Here is a 12547-nt window from a genome sequence, read left to right as displayed (position 1 = left end):
GCCAAAATATAAGGTGTTTTTGCAAGGCCATCTTGTTGCCATGGTTACTTGTTACATCACAAAATTGCCTGCATCTTGTTCAGCAATGATTGATCTTTTACATGGTACCATAACACTAATGTTATGCGATAGAGTGTAGTAATAGTTCTAATAGCAAACTCTCTTGAAAGTGTTGAAACTGGTTTGAGCCACCTTAAAAGGACACTTTACTTCTAACATAGAGTTAACTACTTGGAGCACTTTTATCTTTGCTTATCAATCCAACAAGAGACCACATCAGGCCCATAGGCTGGGGGGGTTCGGACAACCCCCCCCCAACTGCCTGGAAAGGTCGCTCGGTGACCAACTCACAAATAATTTGACTGGCTTAAAACATGTCTCGCATGTATACAAAAATTTGTGAAAACGTGACACTAGGCCTGCAAATGTGATGACTGTTTAGAGTGGTTGTCACAGCACCTCAGGATGATGTACAGTGAACGTGTTGATACATACATACATAACGTATATTGTAACTCCCAATTTGGGCTTTTCGGTTAGGTTGATGGTGTTTTCTGTACAGCTTGTGCTATTTTCTGTTCTGATGCATCAAAAAGCAAGTTTGTCACCAAACCATTTTGAAGTGGAACAAAAAAAGCGAGAAAGACTCTACACATCATCAGAAGGCCATGGAGCAAGCTTACAATATTAAACGAGCTGTTGAGCACCCACATACAGCAATGTCAGCTCAAATTGATTGCAGTAAGGCCGCAAATATCGAGTAAAACCGTGAGTTTCTTAAGGGCCTGTTTACATGGAGGTGGGGGACCCCATGTAGGTGAGGTAACCCGCCTAGCCGTGGTCGAAAAATGGCCCGCGTTTACATGCAAACTTGTAACCCCGGGGTCCTGGGGTGACGTTACCAGACATTGTTGCGTGGTCGCTAGGCATGTAAACAAAGATAATGGCGGACGAACGACGCATTTTGGCGGTCAGTGTTCTTTTCTGTTTATTATCTGCTCTCGCTGCAGCATTTCAATGCTGCGGCTTTTTACTGTCACTTTTGATGATACAAAGCTTCCGCCAAAGGCAGTTAACTGCTCAGGCAACGCAACAATACAATGCTAGTGTTGCACGACTTCTACGCATCCGAAGAAGAATTAACCGTCGAGGTAGAATGTGGAGAAGTTCGGGGAGGACAGAACAGTGGTGGCTCAACTTGTTCAATGGAATTTTGCCAGAAAGGGAGTGGAAGAAGAACTTAAGGATGAATCGTGCGGTTTTTATGTCCGTAGCAGACGAATTGCGACCCTTTCTTCAACCTGGTAGGAGTCCAAGAGGACTTGATGTGTTGTCAGTGGAAAAGCAACTTGCCATTACCCTATACTTTTTGAAGGATCAAGGCTCTCTCACGATGACAGCAAATGCATTTGGAGTTGCGCATTGCACAGTCTCCGTAGTTGTTCGAAAAGTATGCAACATTATTACTGATGTTTTAGGTCCAAGATACATAAAATTGCCCAACACCGTTCAAGAAATGAAGGAACTTATTGATGGCATGGAAAATAAATATGGTTTTCCACAGGCCTTTGGATGCGTAGATGGTACACATATTCCCATTGCACAACCAAGCGAGAATCCTCATGACTATTTTAGTTATAAACTGAAATACACCTTGAATGTTCAAGGAGTTTGTGACTGGAAAGGGCTATTTTTAGACGTCGACGTGAAATGGCCAGGGAGTGTGCATGATGGAAGAGTCTTTGGTAATTCGAGAATAAACAGACTTTTAAGAGAGGAAAGACTTCCTATGTGTTATAAAGAAATTTTACCAGGCTACGAAAACATACCTGTTACATTGTTGGGGGATCCTGCTTACCCCCTACTTCCATACTGCATGAAGGAATTCCCCAATACTCGCACAAATGAAGAGGTTATCTTTAATAACATGCTTAGGAGTGCTAGAAACCCAACAGAGTGTGCCTATGGCCGTCTTAAAGCAAGATGGCAAATCTTAAACAAAAGAAATGACATGGGATTGAATGTTATCCCCAGCATTATTTATGCCTGTTTTGTACTTCACAACATTTGTGAGTTGCAGGGCATGAATGTAGAGGATGATGTTGTTGCACAGCAAATGGCACGTGATAGACTGGCACAACCTGAAAATGCACCAGACCGGTTATATTCTTTCAACACTGCTGAGGGAGCTTATGTGAGAAACAATCACATCCTTCTACAAGGAACACATTCCTCACTGATTTGTTTATTTAGCTTATACTGCTATCTAAAATAAACAGATTCCTTTCTGAGTGAATGTAGTCATAATCACATAAAACTTGTGAGGTTTTAATAACAGAACAGCAAGCTAACTAGTGGAATCAAGATCGTTCCACTTAAACTAAAACATAATCCTTTGGGTGCGTAGATGGTACACATATTCCCATTGTACAACCATAGAGTTGTAACTCTGTTCCTTTTTTTTATACTTGAAAGCACAGTTTTATAGGAACTTACTCCACCTGTCTATTATAGAAATCAGTTGTAGTGTTTGTTTTGTTATTTCATTAATTTTCCTGGTGGTATTGTCTAATTAAATAATTTCTTTTGTTCTTGTTCCAGAGGCAAACTCGATAGTTTTCATGGCTGTTTAGTTCATTGTGTTGTTATTTTACTTGGATTTAATAAACTGTTAAAATATACTCGAACAAATGCAAGTTGTCTGGATTTATCTTGTTGTTGCTTTATAGAACAGCTTAACTAGCCCAAATGTTGGAGTTATAACACCTTGCAATTAAAGATGCATTTAAATAACATTTAAACGCTTAAATAATAATGTTTACATTCCTCATATATATTAATATGAATATGTACTGGAAATCATATAGATTAAATATCAAATCTTTAAAGGGACCTGTAACACAACAAATGTCTTTTTGTTCATCTAGGATATCACTGTTATGTAATCATCAGAGCTGAAAGCTTTCATCTTCTAATAGTGTACGAGTAGGCCCTAGAATTGGTCCTTGCTCATTGATGGACTGCATCACTTCCTCACTACCAATTCTGCTGAACTGGGAGGGTACAGAACGTCTGGTTAATGGGGTACAATAATTGAAATGTGGGTGAGAAACTTGAGGAACATTATTCTGGGGTTGACCAGAGAGAGCCATTGCCAACATTTGCATCCCACTGGCAATTCCATCTCCAAGAGATGTTAAACACATGGTCATCTTTGATATGGACTCTTCCAATGTCTTGTTTGATTGTTGAAATGACTCCATCATTTCTTTCTTCATGAGAAGATCTTCTTTAGCAGTATTCATCAACAGCTGGTCTCGTTGCGCCTGGGACAGTGTTTTCTCCATATGCCTTCTCTTATTGTCAACCAACTTGGGGATGTTGGAGAGAGAGACACCTTTACTTTTTTTCTGACCTGGGGATAGTACTGGGGTTTCTGCAGATAGGCTTTCACTGGAGGAATCAGTTGACTCTACAGTTGATGCATCTACAATTTGTAAAATTGAATAATTGGAGGTAAAAGAACTGTCTTACAGAATAATTATTTCTTCTTTCTAAAATAATAGTCATTTTCATCACTTGCCATAAATCAACAAAAGTATGAACAGGCCTCTTGCCTCAGTTGTGATCAACAGCCAATAACTCTTCATAATATCCATTCAACATGCAGCACTCACTCAGGCAATGAATATCATGGGAATCATTACTAATGATAGAAAATTTGTTTTCATCTTTCAAAATAGTACCCCAAGTAGAACAATAAGAGAAGATGACTGTTAAATTTGTATGTTGATATTGGAGATTCAAAGGTTAAAATCTGTTTTTATATGGCTATGGGGTTTAGGACTCCTTTAAAAATTATCATTTGGCCTTTTAGCCATATATTGTAATAAATAGATAGATAAATAAATAAATAAATGAATAAATATAAAAATGAAGATTTAAATTTTTTAATAACACTAACCTTCTAGCGTTTCATTATGTATTTCCGAGCTGATGTCTGTTCCTAATGTGTCTGCATCAATTCCAAAGGAAAGGGACGTGGTAGCTGGCGAGCCACCCCATATTTCAGACAACAGATCGAAATTTTCTTGAACAATTTTCCCACTACCACTTCTTGTTCCCTTGTTCACTGCTGTGCGGAAATCTTGCCTCACGTTTCGAATCTTTTCTTTCACTCTATCGTACCCTTTTTTTAAATGAGTTCTTTCACTATCTCTGTGTTTTTTGAAGGCTTCGTATTCTTTCTCACTCATTTCTTTGAGCGGTTTTATAGGCTCAGTAACAACCTCGGGACCAAATTCTTCTGGAAAATCGGCAGCCATACACCGACGTATCTCCGTATACATAGAGGCCAGGTCGGCCTCGAAATCGATTCCATTAAAGTCGCACTTCGTTTTGAAGTCTTTTAGGTATCTCAAAAGAAGTTCAACTTGATCAGCGCTCCATGCCTTGTTTTTAGGGTTCTTCTTGGTTTTCTTAGGGGCTGTTGACTGTTCTTTGTTCTCAGAGGCTTTTCTCTTGCCTTTGCGCTGCTTGTGCTATCGACGGCCGACTAGGCAAAGTAAAGTTGTTGACAGTGGATGTGTGGGACTCAATCGGATCTTCTTCACTCACAATCCCAGAATATGCTTGATTTTCTTCGCTCTGTTGCACGTTATCCAGATGAAGCCGGCGAAAAAGCTCGCCGGGTTTGTAAGCGTGGGTGGCCATATTGTTCTGCTTCAAATTTTGGCGCGCTTTGGCGCGCATGAACACGACCCCGGCTAGGCGGGTTACCCCACCTTGAGTCGTTTACATGGCAAAATGCAACCCCGGCTGACAGGGTTACCCTACCTGGCAGACCGGGCAACCCGCCTAGGCGGGTTACCCCACCTATCATGTAAACATGATCAAATAAAAATGAGAGATTATATGGAGAGGCGGGTTACCCCACCTCCATGTAAACAGGCCCTAAGTCTATAGCCCGAGCAGTGTTGTTTTGTGGTAGGCAGTGTATTTCTTTGAGAGGTGATGTTGAAAATCTTGGCGCACCTGAAAACCCTCGAAATTTTCTTGCCCTACTAATGTTGTTGGCAGTGCATGACAGTGTGTTGAAAAGTCATTTAGAAACTCCTGCAATGCATTGTGTGACACGTTTGTCACCCCAGACACAGAATGAATTGATTGAGGTCATGGGCAAGCTTATTATTCTGAAGGACATACTGGATGATTTAAATGCTGCAACCTTGCAACCTGTTACTGTATCTTAGGTGATGAAGTAACGTCGCACAATGAAGAACATCTTGCTATTTTTGCTTGGTTCGTCAATGAGAAGAAAGATGTAAGAGAGGAATTGTTAACATTTATCAAACTTGAAAGGATAAGAGGTAAAAAGATTGCAGGGAACATCGTAGCTTTCCTGAAAGAGAACAACGTACCAGTAACGAACATGCGTGGCCAAGGATACGATGATGCAAGCAACATGTCATCTAGCACATCAGGCGTACAAGGATGGAGGCACCATTGGCTACGTATGTCCACTGCAATGGACACTACCCGAACCTTGTAATCAGTAAGTCATGTGCATCACCTCGGGTGCGCAATGTCATTGAACGTCTAAAAAATCGCTGTCGTTTCTTTCTAAAACGTCCTAAGAGAAGTGGCCTTCTTGAGCACAACATAGTTAATGTAACAAAGAGAGAGCCTCTGCTGGACTTGTGCAAGACAAGATGAGCAGAACAGCACACTGCTTATCAACATTTCTACCAAGTTTTTGTTTTCATCGTAGAGGCTCTCGAGATGATTGGTTTCAAACACCACCTTCCCAAGTATGATGATATGTATGCTGACTGGGATCCAGCGAATCGTAATGAAGCTCAACACATTTTGGCAAGCATTACGTCCTTTGAGTTCATTGTTAATTGTTATTTAAGACAATGTACCAGTATTTTGCTCACCTGGCTGGAATCACTGTTAAGCTTCAGAGAGCAACTGTTGACATTGTGGAGGCCCATGAAATGATTGCAGAAGCTGGAAGTTCCTACCGAAAGGAAAGGGAAGATTGTGGCACAAACGTTTCCCGTATTTACAATCAAAGCGTTTCCATGGCTGAAAAGGTGGGTACTGCTGCCTGAATGCCCCGATTGACATCAAGACAACAGCATCGCTCCAATCCTGAGGCTCAGACTCCTATAGAATATTTCCAAAGAAACGTGGCAATTCCTTTACTTGATCATATTATCATGTGTATTGAAGAGCAGTTTTTGCCTTTGGCAAAAGTTGCCACATCACTATTTGACCTTGTTCCAAGTGTTTTTTTTTTTTTTTTTTTTAAATAATAATTATTCCTTACAATTACAACACTTTTTTCACTTATTTTAAGTCTATTTTACAATAAAATACAATTAATTAAATACATCTATACTTCTATTACAGTTATGTTAAATGTATAAAATAGCAGATGGAGGAGCTTTTATGGCTATTAAATAATTTTTTCAAGCTTATACTTATATTTAACTTTGTTGATGAAATCCGAAAGTAATAAAACTGGTGAGTCATTCTGGAGTTTTTTCTTATAAATATAATACCGCAGAAAGAGGAGGGTGTAGTTCAATTTTTTTATCAAGGTAATTGAACTTGGAAAAATACCAAAAAGAAGATCTTCAGTGTTTAGATTAAATTCAGAGTCATTCTCTGTATTAAACCATTGTAACACTTCTTGAGTAAAGGACTTTGTAAACTGGCATTCTGAAAAAGTATGGTCTATAGAATCCAGATCTCCGCAATATATACAATTACTATCTGGTTTGATATTAAACCTAAAGAGTTCCTTTTTGGTCACCACAATTCTATGAATGAATTTGAAATGAAATTTCCTAACTTTATTTTCTCTACAAGTCTTTTGTACCGATTTGAATATATTTTTCCAGTTGGTTTTGTCCATGGGAACGGTTTGATTCCATCTCTTTGGACCAGTTTGTTTTTCTTTATACTTCTTATCAACGATTAACCAGTAGAAGTCTTTGGATTTGGCTCGCAGTAAATTAATAACTACATTTTCATCTAAGTGAAAGAAATCCGGGTCCTCATTGTTTATCATTTCAGTATTGAAATCGTTACTTTTCGCCTTGGTTAGGTGGTGACCTGGAATAGCAGAAGTAACTTGGTAAAAGTGAAGAAAGGTAGTTTTTTTCTGTGAATATTTTGACTGAAAAGCAGGAAATGATAGAATATTTTCATTCTTATCTAAAAGATCTTTAACCATTCTATTTCCTTTCAGGAACCACTCATTCCAGAAAAAAGGTTTACCATCAATGCGTATTTCCTTATTATTAAATAGAATTGTATCCCGTCCATGATGGCTACCATGAAGAGCTTTCAATTCATGAAAGAACGATAAAATGTCCCTATAGAAAGAGGGTACATCTTCAAAGTCTTTTGCGTCGTAATTACATGACAGGAGAAAATAGAGGCCCCCGTATTTCTTAAAAAAATAGTCTGGAAAAAATTTCCAATTGGGATGGCCTTCCCGTATGAGTTTTGGTATCCATGCTAGTCTCAGCGCTTTGATCATTGTTTCAATATCCGTTATACGCAGCCCGCCCTTCTCATAATCGTGATATAGTCCTTCCCTTCTCATTTTGTCTCTTTTATTTTTCCAGATGAATCTAAAGAGCCTACCTTTAACGTTACTTATAATATCCTTTGGAAGATTGATATTTGAAGCTGAGTAAATAAGAGATGATACCCCAAGCGCCTTGATTATCATCACTTTCCCAAATAGTGTGAGATCTATTGACTTCCATATATCCAAGTTTGTTTGCAATTTATTTATCTTAAGGTTGAAATTCATTTCATTATTACCTTTCTCATCGTAGGAGAAATAAATGCCCAGAATTCTGGTCGGACTACTGACCCATTTTAACTGTAAAGGTTTGTTTTTCTTGCCTGACCACTTCCCCAGCCACATTGCGTTAGTTTTCTCTAAATTAAGCTTGAGACCTGAGATTTCGCCAAAATCCACTGCGATTTGTAATCCTTTTTCCACCGAAGAGAGGTCGAAACATAGCAGGTTGGTTTCGCCTGAAAAATTGACTAATTTTAATTTCCCTTGACAGCACTGGATTGACGAATTTTCATGGACATAAGTTCTGCAGCTAGTATGAACAAGTAGGGAGAAAGTGGGCATCCTTGTCTTACTCCGGTGGAAGGTTTTATCCAGTTGGTGGCATAGCCATTATTTAGTACCGCACTTTGTATATCAGTGTAAAAGACCTTTACCCAGTTTCTTAAGCTGTCACCAAAGTTGTAAAGTTTTAGAACATGATGTATGCATGACCATTCTAAGGTGTCAAAAGCTTTCTGAAAGTCTAACGACAGCAATATACTAGAGCGGTTTAGCTTCTTTGTTTGCTCTATAACATCAGCAATGAGCCTAATATTCTCACCGATATATCTGCCTTTCACAAAACCTGTTTCATCCAGGTGAATCAACGATGGCAATATCGGTTCAATCCGTTTAGCTATTGCTTTGGACACAATTTTATAGCCAACATTTAAAAGAGTTATTGGTCTCCAATTCTTCAGTTCTAATAGCGCTGATTCTTCTTTTGGTATTAGGGTTATTATACCTCTACGCTGTGAGATTGATAACTGTCCATTTTCATATGCAGCATTGAGACTCTCTACTAAGTCGTTTCCAATTAGGTCAAAGAACTTTAAGTAAAACTCGACAGTAAAACCATCCTCCCCTGGGGATTTTCCATTGCCGAAAGCGGCCAAGCTTTCCTTACATTCTGCATACGTTACGAGGCCGTCTAATTTCTTACTGTCCACCTGTGAGAGACGAGGGATTTCTAGATATTCTATGTAATGATTAAACTGCTCTTCGGTAACATCCATTTTACACGTGTAGAGATCTCTGTAATAATTTTCTATTTTTAACAAAATCTGTTCTTCTTCTTTTATTATCTCTCCCTCGTCGTCTTCTAATTCTGAGATTACCTTCTTGCTGTAATTTCTTTTCTCGAGATTAAAAAAATATTTTGTAGGTCTTTCGCCTTTTTCAGCCCACAAGCATTTGGATCGAAACTTTGCAGCTTCACCTTTGCTTTCATATATTTGTTGAAGTTCCTTTTTGAGATTGTCATACTTCTTCAACTCTTCGTCGAGAGACATAACATCAGAATTGCTACAAATGATATGGTCAAGTCTATCCATTTCGTCCTTAATTATAAGTTCACGTTTTTTCGCTTCCTTTGCTTTTCCTTTGGCGAACGAGATAGTAAAGCATCTAATTTCCATTTTAAGCAGTTCCCAGTACATTCTTTTATCTTGAATATAATTATACTTTTCCCGAAATCCAGAATACCTCTGTCGCATTTGTTCTACGAAATTATTATCCTCCAGGAGAGCATTGTTAAACTTCCAAAAGCCAGGTCCCCTAGGGACTACTTTTGTCCAGTGCAAAGATAGTAAAACTGTCCTATGGTCGGGTGCTATTGATGATTGAATATCAACTTTTTGGACATATTTAGTTTAATTTCTTGCTACAAGAAACAAATCTATTCTGGATCTCATTTTTAGGCCTTTGGATACATATGAATATTTGTTTATGTTGGGATGTTTAACTCTTTGTACGTCTACAAGATCAAAAATATTCATTGTCATTAAGATTAGATTCCGGAAGCTGGTTGGTCTCCAAGGTAAACCACCCTTTTTGTCCTTCTTTGTGAGAGTGCAATTCCAGTCACCTCCTACAATCAGTGTCGTTAATTCAGATTGGTCTATCAAATAGTTGTTAAGCTCTTCTATAAATTGCAACTGCTCGGTTTGATCATTTGGCGCGTATATATTACAAAGTGACAATTCCATAACATGAAGAATTAAACTAATTAGAACTATTCGTCCCAAGTTGTCGCTTAGGGAATTTTAAATTTTGCTGTCTTTGATTACAGGATTTAATAATATGCAAGTCCCTTTACTGTGTCGAGTGCCATGAGAAAAAAAAAAATTCACCTCCCCATTCATTTTTCCAGAATGACTCATCACTTAATTCTGAATATGTTTCCTGTAGAAAATAGATGGTAGCATTTTGATCTTTAAGAAATGTAAACATGCTGCTCCTCTTAATCGGATTTCTAAGACCTCTAACGTTAAGAGAGATGATTTTACATATTTGTTTGTTAGACATCACTTTTCAAAAGAAAAAAAAAACAGACAAAGATATTACAATGCAAAATAGGCTTTCTAGAAAAGAATACAGAGACAAAAAATTCAAAACACTCAACACAAAACATACAAGTCCGAATTGGGTACTGACCTTTTAAGTTCTCCCACCCTTTCCCTCCCCTCAAAATTGATCGAGAAAAATAAAAAGCGAGATAATACACAGCATTACCGAATAAACTGAATTATCTACAGCTAGTTCAAATGCACTCAAAGCAGATAAGTTGTTTACAAATTATCTAAATCATAATCGCTGAAAATTCGAACAGGATTCCCGCTCGGTGATGTTTTTACAAAGATTTTCCAATCCATTGTCCAGAAACTGGTCAAGAGTCTGTCTTTTTTCATTTCACTTGACCTCGATACGAGTTCGCGTCGGTAAACCGTCAGATTTTCATTTAAAAAAATACGAGGTACATTAGAGCTTACCACATTGGAATAGCCGGGAAACAGATCTTTCACTTTAACGTTTCTTAATTTCACTCTTTCCTTGTATAAGTTCGTTTTCACTTTGTGGCTCAGGAATTTTACAATAATCAGGCTAGAATTATTGCCACGGCGTTTGAGTTTGTATCTCGATGTCAGTAGGATTAACATTAACATTTAACACACCCGCCAATTTTAAAACTACCTCTTCGGTTGTAGAATAGCACTGATCTGGTATACCTTGAATTTCTAGGCTTTTTTTTCTGGTGTACTGCTCCGGCTCATCTAGCGCAGTGTACAGCTTTTCGGTTTCGTCGTCTTGCTCCCGTAGTTTTAGTTTCGTTTCTTCCAGTTCGGTCTTCAATAACCCATTAGCTTTTGACACCTTCCCAAACGATGTTTTCAGGGCACTTCTCTCTCTTTAGATTGAAGGGACGACTTTAATTGCGTCAAGTCCTCTCTTAGGGTGGCATTTTCCTTAAGAATGCTTGAGACAGACTTTTGAAGGTCCTCCAACATGTTCCGTATATCGTACAGCATGGGTTCAGCATCACACACTTCATCATTGTCCGCCATATTGCCGCCTACTTCTTCCTGACCGATAAGTTCTTTGTTGGACCTTTTCGCTGCGTTTGTCTCCTCTTCAGTAGAGTAACGGTCTCCCTGTTTGTTTTTCTTTCCTGTCATTGACCATGACAAGCTTACCAATGATTTTGCTTAAGGGAGAAGAGGGAATTTACTGCCGCTCAAAATTCACGTCCGCTCTTGCGGACTACACGCATGCCTTCCAAGTGTTCTCCGTTCAAGAAATGTCAACCTCATTGCAGCTCTCCCCTGAGTTGTTTGAAATGAAACTTACGTGATGGAGAAGACGATACTTAGCAATGGAACCTCAACTAAGGCCAGCTTCACCTGCTGTGGCAATCAAAGATTGTGAGACTGTTATGCTCGGCTACACCCCCGTCGACTTCAACTGGAAATCTTCTGCAATAACGGTAAGTTTAATTTTGTGTGACACTGTTAACATTAAAGGTCGGTTTTAAGCAAAAAGGAACCCACCCAGGCAAAAACCAACCTATGGGCATGCATATGGTTCTCATCTAATAGAACAGTGCATTGCTACAACCACGATAGAGACTCTTTTATTTACGCTGTGCTCAAAAACGGATTGCCACACAAAGAAAATCAAACAAGAGATTCATTAAAAATCTCTCCAATCTCCAACTAACTGACAACCAAGTCAACGTTATTTCCAAAGGGCTCAAATTTGTCCCGACACGGTTGACAGATGAGAAAAATATTAGACGCCAACTTTTGCAAGACTTTGAAGAATTTGCGAGACGAATGCATCTACAATACATATTACACACAAAAAATACAGAACCGCACCCATTTCAAGTCAAATCAGACTGGGTACCACAGGATCAAAAGTCAGTTGCCCTTGCTCCAACTTGCAGAGATCAAACCATCAAACCCTAAAAACAATCTGTCACACATCGAATACAAAGCCCTTACAGAGTTTGTTAACAACACTGAAATCATTCTCAAAAAGGCAGACAAATGAACAAGTGTGATAAAATACAAGAAGCCTAAACTCATCTCAACAATAGAGAACATTACAAACCTCTCAAAAACGCCATGGTGGAAGAAGCATTACAAAGAGTTAATGAGCTAGTCACACGTCTTCACCAAAATAACTATATTGATGACATGTCAATAAAATATGGTTATCTCAAACACGCAATCCTCCTAGAATCCCAATATTCTATATGCTTACTAAAATCCACAAACAAAATCCGGTCAGTAGACCAATTATTTCGGGCTGCGAAGGCCCTACAGAAAGACTACCATCGTTTGTGCACAAATTACTACAGCCGTTTCCACAGACACAGAAATCGTATCTTAAGGATAC

The 12547-nt window shown here is 38.6% G+C and overlaps 1 protein-coding gene and 1 pseudogene across 1 annotated transcript; one reads left to right on the top strand and one right to left on the bottom strand.

Annotated features, from left to right (window-relative positions):
- The first annotated feature begins 830 nt into the window (after nucleotides 1-830).
- On the top strand, nucleotides 831-2240 carry LOC138058947 (uncharacterized; annotated as a pseudogene).
- A 708-nt stretch (nucleotides 2241-2948) lies between these two features.
- LOC138058939 (uncharacterized) lies at nucleotides 2949-4713 on the bottom strand. Its single transcript, XM_068904408.1, has 3 exons — nucleotides 4618-4713; nucleotides 3965-4541; nucleotides 2949-3487 (listed from the first exon to the last, which is right to left on the bottom strand). Exons 1-3 carry the CDS (start codon nucleotides 4711-4713, stop codon nucleotides 2949-2951), a joined length of 1212 nt encoding a protein of 403 aa, XP_068760509.1.
- Between the last annotated feature and the right edge of the window lie 7834 nt (nucleotides 4714-12547).

This window comes from Montipora capricornis, chromosome 1 (assembly GCF_036669925.1).
Source record: "Montipora capricornis isolate CH-2021 chromosome 1, ASM3666992v2, whole genome shotgun sequence".
Lineage (NCBI taxonomy): Eukaryota > Metazoa > Cnidaria > Anthozoa > Scleractinia > Acroporidae > Montipora > Montipora capricornis.
This window is presented reverse-complemented; position numbering and strand designations above follow the sequence as displayed.

What these genes read in the sequence shown, in the direction of transcription:
- LOC138058939 (XM_068904408.1), bottom strand. Translation starts at nt 4,713, where the DNA reads ATGGCCACCCACGCTTACAAACCCGGCGAGCTTTTTCGCCGGCTTCAT. An exon ending in ATCAAGCATATTCTGGGATT is followed by an intron (nt 4,542 to 4,617) that starts GTGAGTGAAGAA and finishes GGCCGTCGATAG; the next exon opens with CACAAGCAGCGCAAAGGCAA. An exon ending in ACATAATGAAACGCTAGAAG is followed by an intron (nt 3,488 to 3,964) that starts GTTAGTGTTATT and finishes TACAAATTGTAG; the next exon opens with ATGCATCAACTGTAGAGTCA.